The 16,719-nt window shown below is 41.9% G+C and overlaps 1 protein-coding gene across 3 annotated transcripts in view; it reads right to left on the reverse strand.

Moving 5' to 3' along the window:
- FRAS1 (Fraser extracellular matrix complex subunit 1) overlaps positions 1-16,719 on the reverse strand; it is a 419,525-nt gene that overhangs the window by 28,881 nt on the left and 373,925 nt on the right. For all 3 annotated transcript variants that reach the window (XM_044766202.2, XM_044766201.2, XM_014865057.3), the window contains 7 exons: positions 16,041-16,246; positions 11,632-11,788; positions 9,502-9,702; positions 7,468-7,655; positions 6,041-6,316; positions 3,488-3,720; positions 1,381-1,541 (listed from right to left, as the gene is read on the reverse strand). In XM_044766202.2, the coding sequence (XP_044622137.2) occupies positions 1,381-1,541; positions 3,488-3,720; positions 6,041-6,316; positions 7,468-7,655; positions 9,502-9,702; positions 11,632-11,788; positions 16,041-16,246 (1,422 nt within the window). The remainder of the gene's footprint in view (positions 1-1,380; positions 1,542-3,487; positions 3,721-6,040; positions 6,317-7,467; positions 7,656-9,501; positions 9,703-11,631; positions 11,789-16,040; positions 16,247-16,719) is intronic.

Genomic DNA, 16,719 nt, shown 5'->3' on the forward strand with positions numbered 1-16,719 from the left:
AAGCAACTGAACTGTTCTACATTAAGGAAGACCTTTCTGTAGCAGAGAGCTGAATACAGACACAATTTTAGAATATTAGGATTAAAATATTTATAGCATTAAAAGCAACTACAGTATTCTGAAAGAGTTGAGGCATCTCTTAGAATATTCTGTTTGACACCAGCACCCAGCCCTCTGCCCCACAAGGACTAGGATCTCAATTAACATGTGTTGAGTTAATTGTATTTAAGTAGGAAGAGGTGCAAACTTTCAGCCTATAAACATAGTATGTTTTCTTTCGCTAGCTGTAGATAGGGACCAATTAAACTGTCAGGTACAGCTCAGTGATTTACGAATAATTTTCACTCAACTAATTTCTACTGTATAAAGACCATCACTACCCAAGGTGATGCTTAACGAATATGAAAGAGCACATGAATGCTTTTCTATCTTCAAAAACACTGTTAAAAGATTCATCAGTTGTGAAGGGAGGAAATGCGCATTTAATGTGCACTTGCTAAGGTAAATGGAAACAGACAGGATTCTTTGTAAAGTAAAATGTCTGCTGCCGCGAACATGGAGATGTGTAGCCTTGGCTGTCAGGTGAACATGGAGATGCAGAGCCTTGGCTGTCAGCACCTCAGGGTCTGCATCAGCTGCAGAGCGCATCAGCCCAGGTCATGCCCTTTCCTGGGCAGTTGGCATCCAGTGACTGAGTGAGGTGGGTAGAAAGATCTGTCAGTCTGGGCTGGAAGTAGGGCAAGTCTGATGGATGGGCTCTCTCCAGAGCTCCCTGAAGAGCTGTTTGCAGCTCTGTTGGCCACATCTAGTTGATTTCTCTCTCCACCCACTCCTGCTTCCTCTCCTTCCCTTTAACAGATGTTGATCCCTAATAAACATCTTGCACCCCAACTCCATCTCAGCTCCTGCTTCCGGAGAACCATCCTGTGATATCTAACATCTGCGCTTCAGCTTTCTAAAGAGGCTGTGATAATGGGATTTTAGAGGACAGATCTAAACACAGGGGAGGGAAGGAACTAAAATTTACCATGATAGGTGCTTTGAAAATGTCCACGCCTTTCATCCCCACCTCGATTGGTAGCCATTGTTATCCTCATGTTAGAGATCAGAAAGCAGTGGCTCAGAGAAGCCCAGCAATTTTTGCTCAGTTGTAGAGGTAGTGGAATAAGGACTTGAATTGAAGTCAGTCTGATTCCAAAGTCCTTGTTTTTTCCTATTCGCTTTATTGTCTGAGCTGCCTATGTATGGTTGTGGGTGAGAAGGAAATCCACTAATCACGCAGATTTTGAGGAAAACATGAAAAGCAGAGTTCACTTAGCTGTATCCTAAAGGCCACTGGCTGGGCCAGAATGGGAAAACCAGCCAGAACTTGTCCCTCACCTGAGATGCCTCCTAGGTCACGGGTGGTGACGAGGTTGGAGCAGACGTGCTGGTGTCTGTAGATGGACTCAGATAACAGAAAATGCAAGTTGTGCAATGGCACGGTGGAGATAAGGGGCAGCATTCCATCCTGGTGTGGGATCTGCACCGAAATGTGGATTCTAGGGGAGAAAAGGGCAGAAATAAGTGCTCAGCTGGATGCTACAAACAGTTAATATGGCACTTGTCTTTCTCATAACCCGCTTTGTCTTCGCCAATGAATTTACCAACTTTTTTTTTTCTGACACTTTCCACATAGGATTTCTCCCTGAACATGAAGGTATGATGTACATGCAGAGTTGTTTCCCCCAAGAGACCCTCCAGACTCCCAACAGACAGCAATCAAGAATCACAGAATTGGTTTCCACACAAGAGAAGATAATATCATAACCACAAATTACTGTAAAGCTTCCTTTGCTTGAAATGGAAGCTTTGTTTCCTCATTGGCTGATACAGGTGCTGCTCCCCTTCTCTGTCACAATGAGCGTCTGTGGAGGTTGGGTAGGGTTGATATTCACATTTTTTTAAGTATTTGTGCCAAAAAGACATGATTGAGCTCTTAAACTCTAAGGTCAATATCCCTACCCAGGAAAATATCTCAGAAATAGTAAAACCCCACTGCTCATACTGTCTCCCCAACTAAAAGAGCCTTGTCTCTCCTCTCTCCCTTCAAGTTCCAGCAGTGCTGCATATGGGCCCTCACCGGCCTCTCTCTGCAACCTGCTCTCGATTACACTCCTCAGCACTCAGGTGACTTTGTACCAGGAAATCTGTAACTTATTTATATTGGCTGCTATCTCTTGTATGTTTTCAGACTCTGTTTATCCTGCCTCCCCACTCTGAGGACAAGGACCATTTCCTTCAGCCTTTGTTTCTCCAGAGCATACAGTACACAATTCTGAAGAAAACAGTATGAGCTTAATAAATATTGGCTATGACTGCGACGAAACAGAACTGTACTGATGGGCTGCATTATTTTCCTTGTACAAGTTTAAATTTTCAGCATGTTTATTGAGAGTGCATTTGGAGTTTTTACAGCCTGTCTCTTGGAGCAAACACCCACATTTTTAGAGGAATCAGAACCTTGGAATATGAAGAGGATGGCTCTTCTGCTAGGAAGGGGTCCACAGTGCCCTGGGCACTTCTGTTATTGCTCTTTAACAAAAATTATATTCTGTTAGAAAAAAAGAGGGATTTGCATATTCTTGGCTCCATATTCAAATCTGTTTTTCTCCATGCAAATGAACCCCTTTCTCTGAACTCAGTTTCTCATAAGGGCACATACATAAATACTATGAAGTTTAGTGAACATGTATAACATACATGAATTTGTTTTTTGCTGTGTAAAAACGAAAGTTCCATCTTCCATCAAAATCATGGTGGCACAGGAGAAAACAAAAGCACACCTGTCCAGTGACTCACAGTTTACACAGCGTTATCACTCATTTGTTCACTAGATATTTGGCGAGTGCCTCTCAGGTGCCAAGAGGCAGTGTACTAGACAGAGGGAACGCAAAATAAATAATCATGGTGCCTGCTCTCACCACCTACTGTGAGGACAGAGAGGGAATGAATAATGGTAACACTCTGAATGAGGCACACATGGGTGCTAGAAGAGCTAGAAGAAGGAGTTTCTAAAATGGGGGGAAATGATGGAAAAGTTCCTAGAAGAGATGCCATGAACGGGGTACAGCAGGACAATGGGATTTCACTACACTGAGTGGAAGGCGGGGGGGGGGGGGGGGGGTAGAGCTGGAGGCAGGAGTAGCAGCACAGCAGAGGCATGCAACCTGAAAGAGGCTGCAGCCACGGCGAAGCTACACGTGATTCTCTGTGGGCGGACTGGCAGGGGAAAAGGACAAGGCGAGGGAAATGAGGCCAGGAAGACAGGCAAGGGGCCAGATCTCAGGGGGCCTTTGAAGAATTTAACCTTTTTCTGAAGCATTCATTACCACTATTCTTACCTTGCAGAAGCATCCCTCATTGATTTGTCCCACCCAGAAAACACAGAAAGGATAGTCTGAGATCCACTCCCCCAGCTTGTTGCGGAAGGTACTGCCTGCCTGACCTGTTCGGATGCTCCTTGTGTTTGACGTCCAGGTATTTCAAGGTTGCGATGAAGGACTGAGCTTGGAAGCCTCTCGCTGTCCCAGCCACCACTGGGGTGTGGCAAATGGCACTGTCTGTTCCAATGGTAACAATGTTGCTTCTTAAGGGGGTCCCCACATGGCCCACCTTGTCCACCGCCTTTGCCACACAACGCACATGAAACCTCCGGCTGAAGTAAATGCTATCCAGGACCTACCAGGAAGAATTAAGCACCTCAGACACATGGATACTTAAATAGCTCCTTACACGGTATCTTCTGGATGATAAGATACAACCAGTTCCTGGTACAAGGTAATCTGTGAAGACCATCCATCATCCATCCACGTATCCATTGATCTATTCATCTATTCATTCATTCACCACATTAAGTACCGACTTTCTATCAGGAGCCAGGCACTAGGGACAGAGCAGTGAGTACTTATAGCCTAATGTGGTAGGTCAGACAATGAGCAAGTAGACAGATATGGAGCAAGAGCCCAGAGATGACTGATTATCAGTGACAGCATTCCCTTTATATATTAGGTTCAGCATGAGGACCACCCATCTGGTTTTCAGCCCTTCCAACAAGACTGGCTGGCCTTCAAGTTACTCTTACTGGGGGCATCGTGTCAGGATACAGAGGAAAGATGCTTCCTTCCCAGGAGTTCTTATTTTTTTTTCCTTCCTACTGCTATTCCCTCTCCCAACCCCCACCTTATGACCACACACATTGCAAGTGGTATGATAACATGCAGGCTTGAAGTTGAGAACTTGATCTCTGACACCTCCTGGCCTTTGAAGGTCTTTCTACAGATTCTTTCCATGTTCCCAGACATACAGAAGCCATAAGAATGCTTAACTCAATCTATGCAGAGGCAACGTGGGTCACCAGAACTCTTTAGGTTATGTGTGTATACACACAGGGAAGTACATCACAAAAAAAATTAATTAGTAGTTCTGTGTGCCACAGACCTCCCACAAAGCAATCATATAAACTTACAAATTCTACCCGTGAAAACAATTTTCACTGAAGTCTATTAAAAATTAAAGAAGATTTTTTCCATTAACATTTTTTAAATTAGCTGCCAACACTTTATTTCTTTATTTATACATGGACTTAGTTCAGAGGGGATTTGAGGCATCTTAGAGAAATGCATGCAATACAACGGTATTAAATAAATAATTGAAGAAATAAAGAGAGCAAAGGAAACTGGGATAAAAGTATGAGTCACTGACTCAGTGCAAGAAGGAAAACTGAAAGAGAGAGTAAAATCATAAATGTGGTACCTGTTAAAAATGGATATTTGGCTCAAATCAGACCAAACCCCCTTCATGGTTTTGTTGAACAGAGAATTAGATACTTAGGAAATGAGATGTTAAATCTTGCCATTTATATTTTTTAGTAATATAGAAGATAATTTAAATTTGAGCTAGGTTATATTGTAAAAGAACTGACTGTCTGGCCTTTCTGAACAAGCTATGCCAAAGTCAAAGGACATGAGGGACCCCACTGTATCCAGAACCTTCCACCTATGTCTACTAGCTGTCCTCCACTATTATCTCAGCCAGGTGAAGCTCTTATTAAAGTGAGAACAAACTGTGTGTTGGACGGGAAAAATCTAGAGAAATTCAATCTTTCTGAAAGAAATCTCTGATTTCCAAAATTATTAAGTGAACTACTTTCAGTTAAAAATTGTTGAGTGCCAGGTACTGTGCTGGGCCTGATTCTCCACTGCTTTCAGCTCCTCTCTGAGGAGAACGAGCTTCGTTGGAGCGATGAGCAGTTTCCGTGGTGCACTTAAGTCTTAAGGTCAGGAAGGCCACAACTGTGCACTGCTTTCTGATGGTGGCAGAGATGTTGGTCTGGTCTCCAAACTCTCTGAGGACACCAACTGCCTTGTGAACTTCTTTTCCTGTCCTCCCACGGGGTTTTGTAAAATGCTGGTCACTCAGTAGGCATTCTATCCTTTTGTTTAATAACTGGTCCCTACTACGTGCCATCAGTGTGCCAGCCACTTGAGATATACAGATGTGGTAGAACCCTTGGTCCAAGTCATTAAACAGTTTATATCCTACGACTTATTGAATGATTAAAAAGATGTAACAAAATAGTGATCATTAATCACACCTACCTGGAATCCCTGACTTACTTTACCATTTATAGATCACTTTTATACCTGATTTGTCAAGGACCTTATCAAGTGGCTAAATGGAAGAGGTATTATTTTGCAGATCAGGAAACAGACTCAGAGAGATTAAGTAACCTTTTAATATCACATACTTAAAAACTGGCAGAATCAAGATTTGTAAACAGGTTGTCTGAGTACCAGCTCAGTTCTCTTTCTACTATACCATATTACCTTTTCTCATATATAAGAATAAAAAGAGTGGGTGAGTACTGTGAGTACCTGCTTATTTGTTTATTTTATTCCAAATGCCATGCAGGGACCTTAAGGAATTTGATAGAGTCTGAGTAACAAAGAGCAACACCAGTTCTCTCCCTATGCAACCAGGCCCCGACCCCCAGACCTACCATGTGATTGACACTGGTGAATGGTGTGTTGTCAGTGATCGTCTCAAAGGGAGACCGGGCCCCGTTGCCATCAGTGGGGGCAGCCACTTCCCAGCTGAACTGCATGGATGTCTGGTTGATGCCAGCCTCACTGCAGCGTTCCTTCATGATGGCATACTTGGGGAAATGAGGGTCACAAGGGGTGACACAGACCAGTGGATAGCCTGGGGAGGGAGATTTCTTGACTCCTTCCTTGGTAACCTCTTCCACGTGGTCATAGTCAGCAAGTGTGACAACCTGCAAAAGGGCAACAAAGCTTCAGCCTAGATTGGGTCTCAGGAAGGTGAGAAAACTAAGGCTCCCCTCTCCAGAGATCTACAAAATCACTTAACTTATAGAGATTCTTTGAAATATAACAGAAGTTTTTATAATGCTTTGCAAGGCATCCCTAAAAGATACTGCAGATCTTTAGTGGTGAAGACTCTCCTATTGCCTGAGCTAAAAGCTTTATTATCTCATTAATCTCATTCCTAAATCAGAGCTCTATCACTCATGTGAAAAATACATTTATTTCCTGCACAGTGTAAGCAAAGCTATATCACGTACGGCAGTTACTAGTTTAAAGTTGCATTCACTTGTGAATGGTATGCAAATAGTAGCACATTTGGCAAGATAAGAGTAAATAAAGGTAGTATATTTCTTCCATGGTCAAATAAGAGACATATTTTGAAAATATCCTCTACTACATGAGACTAGTCAGAGGAGGTGAAAATACTTATTCTGACTGCCTCATTATTGTGGTTAAATTTCCCGTGGCAATCTCCAGGTATTTTCCTCCTAATTGTAAAGTCAGTGCATTCACTCCATATATCCCCAAATTGGGAAACATGATACTACATTTCTGCAGATACTTAATTCTATGCATGTGGCAAGTATGTAAGATAATAGATATGGGGCTGTGTTACTTTTTTTTTTTACTCTTCTAGGTCTCACCAAAGAAATGAAAAGATCAATTGGATTATACCGTCTGTCTTTACCAGACTAAGGTATCAGCATGGTTTGGTCTTACTCTTATGTCAGAACAAGGTTTCTCATCCTCAGCACTATTGACATTTGTGCCAAATAATTCTTTATTGTTGGGGCTGTCCCGTGCATTGTAGGATGTTTAGCAGAATCCCTGGCTTCTACCCACTAGAAGCTCATGGCACCTACTGTGACAGTCTTGACAGCCAAAAATGTCATCAGATATTGCCAATGTCCCCTGGAGGTGGTGCAGAGGGTGAGAGGGGTGGGTGGTGGGGGGGCGGGGGAGGGACAAGATTGCTCCTGGTTGAGAACCACTGTGTTAGAAGAATGAAGTACAGCACTGGAGGTCCTGCTTCTCTCAAGTGCTCATCTACGAGCCACTAAGACATAAAAGCAGTGATCCTTCAGGTCAAGCAACTCACGATGGGTGGTGCTGGCAATATGAGACTCCCTGCTGCCTCCTGGTCTAGAATTGTCACTGTGGCAGTGGTCACATCGCCAAGAACTGCTTCCACTGGGTCATCTGGGCCAAGGACTAAGGAGAAAGATTCATGCCATTCCCGATCTTCATTGGACAGGATCTCGACTTTGAAAAAGATATGATCCACACCTTCGCCAAGGACAGAAAAAAAAGGAGCGCAAAGGTCCTCGTTAGGTCATCTACCCAGGTCACCCAATCTTGCAGGTTGGGACCACTGAGAGTCCAGGTGAACATATGCACTTTCCTTTGAGAGGTTTTCTATGAATGCAGTGGCTGCTAATCATTTCAGCCCCATCTCAAGACAGGATTCTGTTTTATAGACCAAATTCCACCTGTGGTAGAGGCTTGGCATTGCAGATTTACTATTCAACACCATATGAGGATTAATGGCCCCTGCCTGACACTAGCTGGCAGTAATAAAAATCTATGATCCAAAATACACTCTACCCTGGTTACGAGTTTTTTTGCTTAAGTTTTCTTTCCCCTTTACACTTAGGCCTCAGCTCCTGCATGGCTGTGAGTGCTTGCACACAGATACCCTTCAAGCTGTCTCATGAGAAGCAATAGCTCAAAGGCCTACCACGCCATCTCTGCAAAAACAATAATGTGAAGGTTGGTGGCCTGGAATGGGGAGGGTTAGAGCCTTAGAAATCCCCTTCGTTTTCTGTAAAATGACTCTCTGAGGGTGCAAATATCCCCGGTGCTACTTAAGGTTCCCTTCTTCCTCTCCTACAGACATCTGGGCTACGTCACTTCTAAGACCTAGCTTTGCCCCAGATTCTTATGCAGGAAAGGAAAAAGTAAAGACACATGGAAAAGGTGTCCTTGTACCCATGTGGAGGAAGGGCATCTACTTTCTGGGCAAACACCAACCAGATGCACACGGGATGGAGGCAAAAGCCCTCTAAAGCTCCAGTGGGGTGAGAGAGACATACAGAGACCCTTCCCCGACCCCATGTCTGAGGGAGTGGCTTTTTCCCTCCACTTGCCCAGACATCTCTGAGAAGGCCTTCTACCACTGCTGCCCTCTCCTGGGTACATCACAAATGGTGCCAGGATCTACACCAGCCTTTTCACCTTATACTGCGCCAGAAAGTTCTGTGAAAAAACCTAGCATACAATTCAACTCTTTCTCTGTCTCATTCCTCCCATCAGATTAATACATCAGACAGTTAAACAGCTAGTCGTGACCTGAATCCCAGGGCTTGCTCTCTTCCCTGACTTGTCTCCATAGCTCTCTCTAGGATAAACCTTTTTTGGAAACCCTATAATAGCGTAACCTGTCTCCTTGTAGATGTTAAACCATTTGAGCACAGATTAGGCCTTCCAGATTTTAGTAATCCCTGAAGGGCCTAGCACAGTGGTCGGTACCAATGTTTGCTGAAGGATGGCAGACATGCATATTTTTTAAAAATCAAGTGCTCTTATCACTCCCAAATCATAGGCTAACAAAAAAAAAATCCTTTTTTTTTTTGAGGAAGATTAGCCCTGAGCTAACATCTGCTGCCAATCCTCCTCATTTTTTTTTGCTGAGGAAGACTGGCCCTGAGCTAACATCCGTGCCCATCTTCCTCCACTTTATATGTGGGATGCCTACCACAGCATGGCGTGCCAAGCGGTGCCATGTCTGCACCTGGGATCCGAACCGGTGAACCCTAGGCCACTGAAGCAGAACATGAAAACTTAACTGCTGCACCACCGGGCCAGCCTGGCCCCCCTAAAAATCCTATTAAATGAACCAAAATGCCAAGGATATTCTGAAGTAGGGGACCTATTTTTTTTCTTTTTCATGTCATTTTAACTAATTAAAAATTTTAAAGACTCCTGCAATCTCAAATGTGTGCTTAATAAACACTTCATAAAATTGGAACTCCTGTTTTCCTCTTTTATTTTTCTGTTTATTCCTTTCTTCAAATACAAGATATCTGCCTCTCTATCAAGTAAAACCCGCACCCTGGGGTTGACATTCAATTACCGGGACTGAACTTCAAGACTCGGCTCTTTGGGTAATAATCCACACCAGACTGGGCAGACCCATCCCGCGTGCTACAGCGGATCTTGGATGTCCTGTTCTGATCCCCTCTGCGGATCACCTTGATGTTCAGGATGGCCATGGCATCTGGCCCCGAGGGTTCCCGGACTTGGTATGCAGCCTCTTCAAACTCAATGGTGGGCGCTAAGGAAACACGGTTAGGAAAACAAGAGCAAGTCAGAAAAGCACACAGGATTCCAATTCCCATAAAAACAGCTTATAATGACAAAAGGGAATTTTTCACATTACTTAACAATATAAAGGCAAAATGGTTTGCAGTCATAAAAATGAATCAGTGTTTTCCCCCAAGCTATGCTTTGGAAAAATGAATTTATTTGTGATTCTGTAGGAGTTGTTTCCCACATGTTTCTTACTAAAAACAATATAGTGGGGGCAATATGTTTAAGCACTTTGAAACGCAGGATGTCCAAGTTTCCATCTAGGCATTACAGAATGCTTTTAAATTCACACAATTTCTCAAGGGACTGAGACACAGCAAGCCCTTGATAAATATCTATTGACTGATTGAGTGAATAGACTCCTTTTAATTTATGAGAGAATAATTTCGAAGGTTTATAATTTATCTAATTTATATGCTACTTAAACTTAAAATCCATCCCTCATCTCCAGTCTTTTGGGTCCTCCCTCCCACTGTTCTCGCCTCCCCCACCGTTAGCTTTTCCTAACTTCTCACAGGTTATTTTGCTAAGAATGAGTCATTTCAGTGACCGGCTGCAAGGGTAACTCAGGAACACTGGACTTCCTAACACAGTCTGGCCTGAGGTACTATTGTCATAGCTATGAAATGATTAATATGTTGATTTTTATTAAAAAATTCAAATTATGCCTTCTTTTCTATTATATTCTCGTGGGGAAGGGTGAGGTGGTAGTGGTGGAGAGAGTGAGATAAAACAATGGGAAAATTGAGAACAATTATAAATTTTATACCATTTATAATATATTATAGAATTTTGAAGAAATGTCTTGAGTCTCTATGTTCATTTCCCTCTCAGTCAGTTCTTCCTAACTGTAGAAGATAAGCCTCATTTGAGATGCCACAGTTTTGAACACGAATGCTCTTGGAAACTTAGGAGTGTCACTGTAACGGTGTGACTTTCGGACCTCTCTGAGCCTCAATCCGTGGGTTTTCTGTGTGACCAGGAGAGCGTCACTTCAGGATTTGAACTGGAGTCTCCCCAGGTAAAGGACTAATTCAACTTCAAGGCTGGCTTTTCTTATTTTACCCAATGTCCCAGTTAGTTCCTGAGAGTCTCGTGTAGATTCTCGAATCTGATAAATAAGGTTCACATCTAGTTCGGGTGCTTACAGAGTGTAAATCATATAACTGTGCTGAGGTTCAATTTCTACACCTATAATATAGGGATAACACCGTCCTCAAGGGATTACTGTCAAGATGAAATGAAATAATATAATATGCTTAGCATGGTTCTTGGTATATAGTAAATATTCAATAAAAACAGCTATTACCACTTGCAATATTATTATCGATTCACTTACTAAAATATCCATTTTAATAAAACAATTACGTCTCAATTTGAAATAGATTTTGTTTTGTTTTCTCTGGTGCCTGGGCCACTCTTTGCTAACAGCTGACTAAAGATTTTAAGTATTTTTAGGTTAGTAGGCCAAATCAATTAGAGAGACGAAAACTGAGAAATTAGTCTTTCCCAGGAAGGTGGCAGTGTTTAAATCAGTTCATTGGATTCAACTGATGCCGAAGGGATTTCCAACCCTGCTCCTGAACTGCTGTGCCTGAAGTAGTTTTTATTCTCTGTCTTAGCATCTCTGTCCTAGTTTTTAACCATATCCATTCCTTATCTCTTGGCAATGTGGTAGGGAATGATGAGATTAAAAATACGTATAAATTTATTGGAGCTCTGTAGAGGATGGTCGCTTACCGCCAACATTTTAACATAAATATTCTGAGATCGTTATCAGTAGGCACTTTTATAGCACTTTTATTTTTTAGAATGTCTATAATTACATTATTAGTAAAACAGCAGTTCATGTTCCATCAACCTAAGAGTAACTAAAGGCAATTTCTTCTGTTACCATCTTCATCATTGGATACGATGATGGTGGCCATGTTATTCTTTCCAACTCTGGCTCCACTCCAGTGGTTTCCAAGAGGATGGCCAAGGTAGACCCTGAACTGTTCCTCAGGCTCAAACATGGAGTCATCGTGGATAAAGACAGTACAGTTCTTCATCTAGAGCCAACGGCACAAAAGAGATTAAAATTTGCAGCTAGATATGAATCTAACTGCATATTGCTTGGTTTTCCTAGAAAATGATTTTTCTTCTTTGCAGCATCAAAGAGTCAACCCAAATTCAAAAGGATCCAAACCATTTCATTTATGAACTAGAATGCTTAAATCTAATAGCTCATGCCTAAGTGAAACATACTTATATGTGAAGCCTTGTAGTAGAACATCCCAGACCACTTTGAATTATGTGTCATGAGTTATGAAAAACAAGATCAATAAAACAACCCACTCAAAAGCACCTGTAGGACATTTGTTTGCTTTCTCACATTTTGCCTGGGCTAATCAATACATCTGCACGTGTTATGAAAGGTAGATTTCTGATGAGAGAGGTTAACATATGGATTAGACTTCCTGGAGAGCTAAATAATGCCCCTTTTCCTTTGTAGAAATTGAATAGTCTTATAAGGACCTCAGAAAGGCTTCCTGTTAGCTAAAGACATCTTTACATGCTGCAGGACTCCCAGAAGTGCTGCCAAGTGGTGTCTCCTCTGAACACTGCTGAGTCCTGAGAGTCTGAGAACACAGTCGAAATCCCTGTTTGACGGAAGGAAATCAAGTGCTTCCCAAACTGAATATTCTCTACTGAGGATTGTGTTCTTTAAAAAAACACAAAATAAGGTCACAACACTTTAGATGACAGAGCAGCCCCGATGGTAATCATGCGATGTGAAGTGGGATTATTTTTAGCTGAACCATTTTAAATCCACCCTGCTGCTGTATTGCAAAGGATATGTAGGTATAGAGAAGTTTCTCTCAGACTTCCTAAGTCACTCGAAATGGAAGGAGAACATCCCTGTGAACATTTATATGTGGCTTGCTAACCTGATTTTAAGTCCCTGAAGAATGCTCCTTTCTTTTTTTCTACCATATCTTTCTTACAATAAGAATTTCTTTATGGAAAGCATAAATTTGGTAGTGACTCCTCAGGATATCTTTAACAAAAGACATTCCAGTGAATGACAAGTTTCAGACATACTGCTGAGCAAGCTAAACAAAATGATTCCAAAGTGTGCTTATGAATAATGATAGATAGATTGTCATGTGGTAACATATAGACTGTTGGACGGTATTTTCTTTATAATTTTATTAAATTACAAACCGTCTCTTGGATAGGGAGAGAATCCTCTTTTAAACTTAAAAACAAATACAGACATGTGGACTCAAAGCTGAAGATTGTATCTGTAGTATTTGTGTGTGTCTTTAAACACGTGTTTCAACCTGCCACCAGTAAAATTCCCATAAAATATATAACTAAGACAGGGCTTTTATGAGTCATGAACATGTAAAAGACTGAAAGTCCCCAAAAGGGAAGCTATAACATTCTTCTTTGGTAGTAAAGATGAACAGAGGAAGAATCTGGTGACCTGGGGTGAGTAAGGTCTTCTTGTGTTAAACTTCAACAGGACTAATCCTAAGGCAAAAATCTGACACACTTGATCATATCAAAATGGAAGTCTTTTGTTCAACTAAAACACCATGGTCAAATGGTAATAGATAAGTCTTATGACAAAAAGGGAAAGTATGTTTACAACATCTAAAACTGTCTAAAACCTGGCAAGGAATTAGTCTTTAGAATATACAAGAAAGTACTGTAAATCAGTAAGAAAAAGACAGCAATACAATAGAATAAGGAACAAAGGGTGAAAATAACAAATTTCCACAACAGGAAACTCAATCAGCTAACAAGCTTATAAACAGTATTAACTAGAGAAATGCAAATTAAAATGAGATATAACTTTATACATATTAGACTAGCAAAAATTCAAAAGATGGGTAATGCTGAGGGCCAGCCCGCTGGCCTAGTGGTTAAGTTTGGTGCGCTCTGCTTTGGTGGGTAAGTTTGGTTCAGTTCCTGGGCACGAACTTACACCACTCATCGGCAGCCATGCTGTGGTGCCCACCCACATACAAAATAGAGGAAGATTGGCACAGATGTTAGCTCAGGGAGAATCTTCCTCAAGCAAAAAGAGGGGCCGGCCTGGTGGTATAGTGGTTCAGTTTGTACACTCCGCTTCAGCAGCCCAGGGTTCGCAGGTTCAGATCCTGGGCATGGACTTAGCACTGCTCATTCTTCCACATAAAATAGAAGAAGATTGGCACAGATGTTAGCTCAGCAACAATCTTCCTCAAGCAAAAAGAGGAAGATTGGCAACAGATGTTAGGTCTGGGCCAATCTTCCTCACACACACAAAAACAAAAGTAAAAAGAGGAAGATTGGCAACAGATGTTAGCTCAGTGAGAATTTTTCTCAGTGGAAAAAAAAGGTGAGTAATGCTAAGCGTCAGAGAGGAGGTAGGGTTCTAGTAGCCCTCATGTACTGCTAGTGACATTCTAGAAAGTATGCTAACTCTGTTTTTTCAAAGTAAGCACACGCACGCCCTGTGGTCCAGCAACTCTGCTGCTGAGTATGTATCCACAGAAATTCCCACTCAGGTCTGTAAGTGGACAAGCATGATGATGTACACTGAAGCATTATTAGTGGTGGCAGAGTGTTCGGAGGTTACTGGACGCTGTCACTGAGCTTCCTTACTGCCTGTTGTTGAGAGTGGATGGGAAAATGTAGCAGATGCACTATCACGAAATATTATGCAACAGTTTGAAGCAAGATTAGATGTACACATAAATGATGTGGATAAAGAAAACATATTGCAGAGCAAACGGTAAAAGTTTGAGAAGGATATAATGCAATAGCAGTTTTATAGATTAAAAATTATGCACAGAAAACAAGCAGCATTTTTAAAGAACAAATACAAATTAAGAGACACATTAAACACAACAGATTGATGAGCTCTGAGGTCGAGAAGGGAATGTGGCTGGAGAATAGGGGTAAAATAAAACAAATAAATAAACAAAATAAGAGAAGGGCCTTGACCTGACTAATGAGGACTGTGTGCCTTAATCAAGGGTACAGTTGACTCAACTATCTGAAACCAAATCATCTGAGATCCAAAAGTGGGAAAATGTGATTCTTATTCAAGATACCTTTTTTTTTTTTGAGCAAGATTAGCCCTGAGTTAACATCCACTGTTAATTCTCATCTTTTTGCTGAGGAAGATTGGCCCTGAGCTAAGATCCATGCCCATCTTCCTCTACTTTATATGTGGGATGCCTGCCACAGCATGGCCTGATGAGTGGTGCGTAGGTCTGCATCTAGGATCCAAATGAGTGAACCTCAGGCCACCACAGCGGAGTACATGAACCTAACCATTACGCCACTGGGCTAGCCTCTCAATATACACTTTTGACATACATTGAGGTTGTAGGCTTTGATTTGAATGCAGCCATACTCAGTGACTGGTGTTTCTCAGGGGTTCCTGTGCTCATACTCATCATTTTACATGTACACTGCCAAGAAGAGAATACTCTACTCATGAACCTGCGCAATGTCCACCTATTTGATCTTATACCATTGGTCCTATACTAGGATGCATGCTGCCCTGGGACAGGGGCCCAGTATTAGAGAATTGTCTCTTTTTCCTCTAGGTAACATGGATGGAGTGTGTTCATCTCCAATGTAGTTTCAAATTAAAAGGGGCCTCATCCATTTGGTTCCACTAAATTCAAAAAATGCTACATATCATTTAAATTTCCCAGCTCAACCAATAATATATGTATTTGGTTTTAAGTGAGATACACAGAAGACAGCCACATAGAACAGACGATAGTATTAAAAATCGTATCATTTAAATTTCCCAGCTCGGGGCCGGCTCCGTGGCTGAGTGGTTAAGTTTGCGCGCTCTGCTGTGGTGGCCCAGGGTTCAGATCCTGGGCGCGGACATGGCACCGCTCATCAGGCCACGTTGAGGCGGCGTCCCACATTCCACAACTAGAAGGACCTGCAACTAAGATATACAACTATGTACGGGGGGTTTGAGGAGATAATGCAGGGGAAAAAAAAAAAAGAAGATTGGCAACAGTTGTTAGCTCAGGTGCCAATCTTTTAAAAAATATATATATATATATATAAATTAAAAAATAAATAAATTTCCCAGCTCAACCAATAATATATGTATTTGGTTTTAAGTGAGATACAAAGAAGACAGCCACATAGAACAGACGATAGTATTAAAAATCGTATCAATTAGCAGAAAAATTCCTAGGATGTTAAGAATTTGTCTAAATTACTTCACTAGGATAAATAAACGCATCAAGGAAGAAGAGAATCTCATCTTTCGGCCATCATGAATCCACTTACTTTCTCCCCTTTCAGAAATGTAATCCGCGAAGAGTCTGCATTTCTTCTCTCCTCAAAGTCCTCTGTGACCTGAGCTGAATGACCCTGAGTATAGCACCTCACTGATGATTCATAGCTCAGGTCTCCACTGCGAGTGATAGGCACGTGCACGACACCCTCCTTCTCCTTCACTAGGAGCAAATCCTTGGCAAACTGCATGCTGGGCACTGGGTGAGCAGAAGGAAACATGGAAGCATTGTTAGCAGGAGAGAGAGGGAAGTGGCCACAGCCCTCAGCAGCCCTCAGCAGCCATCTGCCAGGAGGGATCCACTAAGGCTGGCAAACTAGAGATGGTAAGCAGATATCAAGGCATGGTTGCTGCTCTCAGGACAAGGAAACCGCTTCCACCGTGAGTGTGTTTCAAAAAAATAAAATAAATCAGCTTTGCACCTGTTTTTGCTCAGCTTCAAGATACTGTCACTATCTCAAATGCAGACAAGTAATGCAAGTAAAGAAATGCGCCAAGTGTAAGAGAAATTTTGGTAGAGACTTAAGTACTCAAGAAAGTTCACTTTCCTTCTAAGGCTACAAGAAGGAAAACAGCAGTGCAAGTCTGATGATAAATGGCCACTCACATTGGTCCTGGGCCAGGAAGACAACAGGGAAGAGTGGGGACCTTGGTAAAGAGGAAAGAACAGGC

This window comes from Equus asinus, chromosome 3, assembly GCF_041296235.1.
Source record: "Equus asinus isolate D_3611 breed Donkey chromosome 3, EquAss-T2T_v2, whole genome shotgun sequence".
NCBI classification, from domain to species: domain Eukaryota; kingdom Metazoa; phylum Chordata; class Mammalia; order Perissodactyla; family Equidae; genus Equus; species Equus asinus.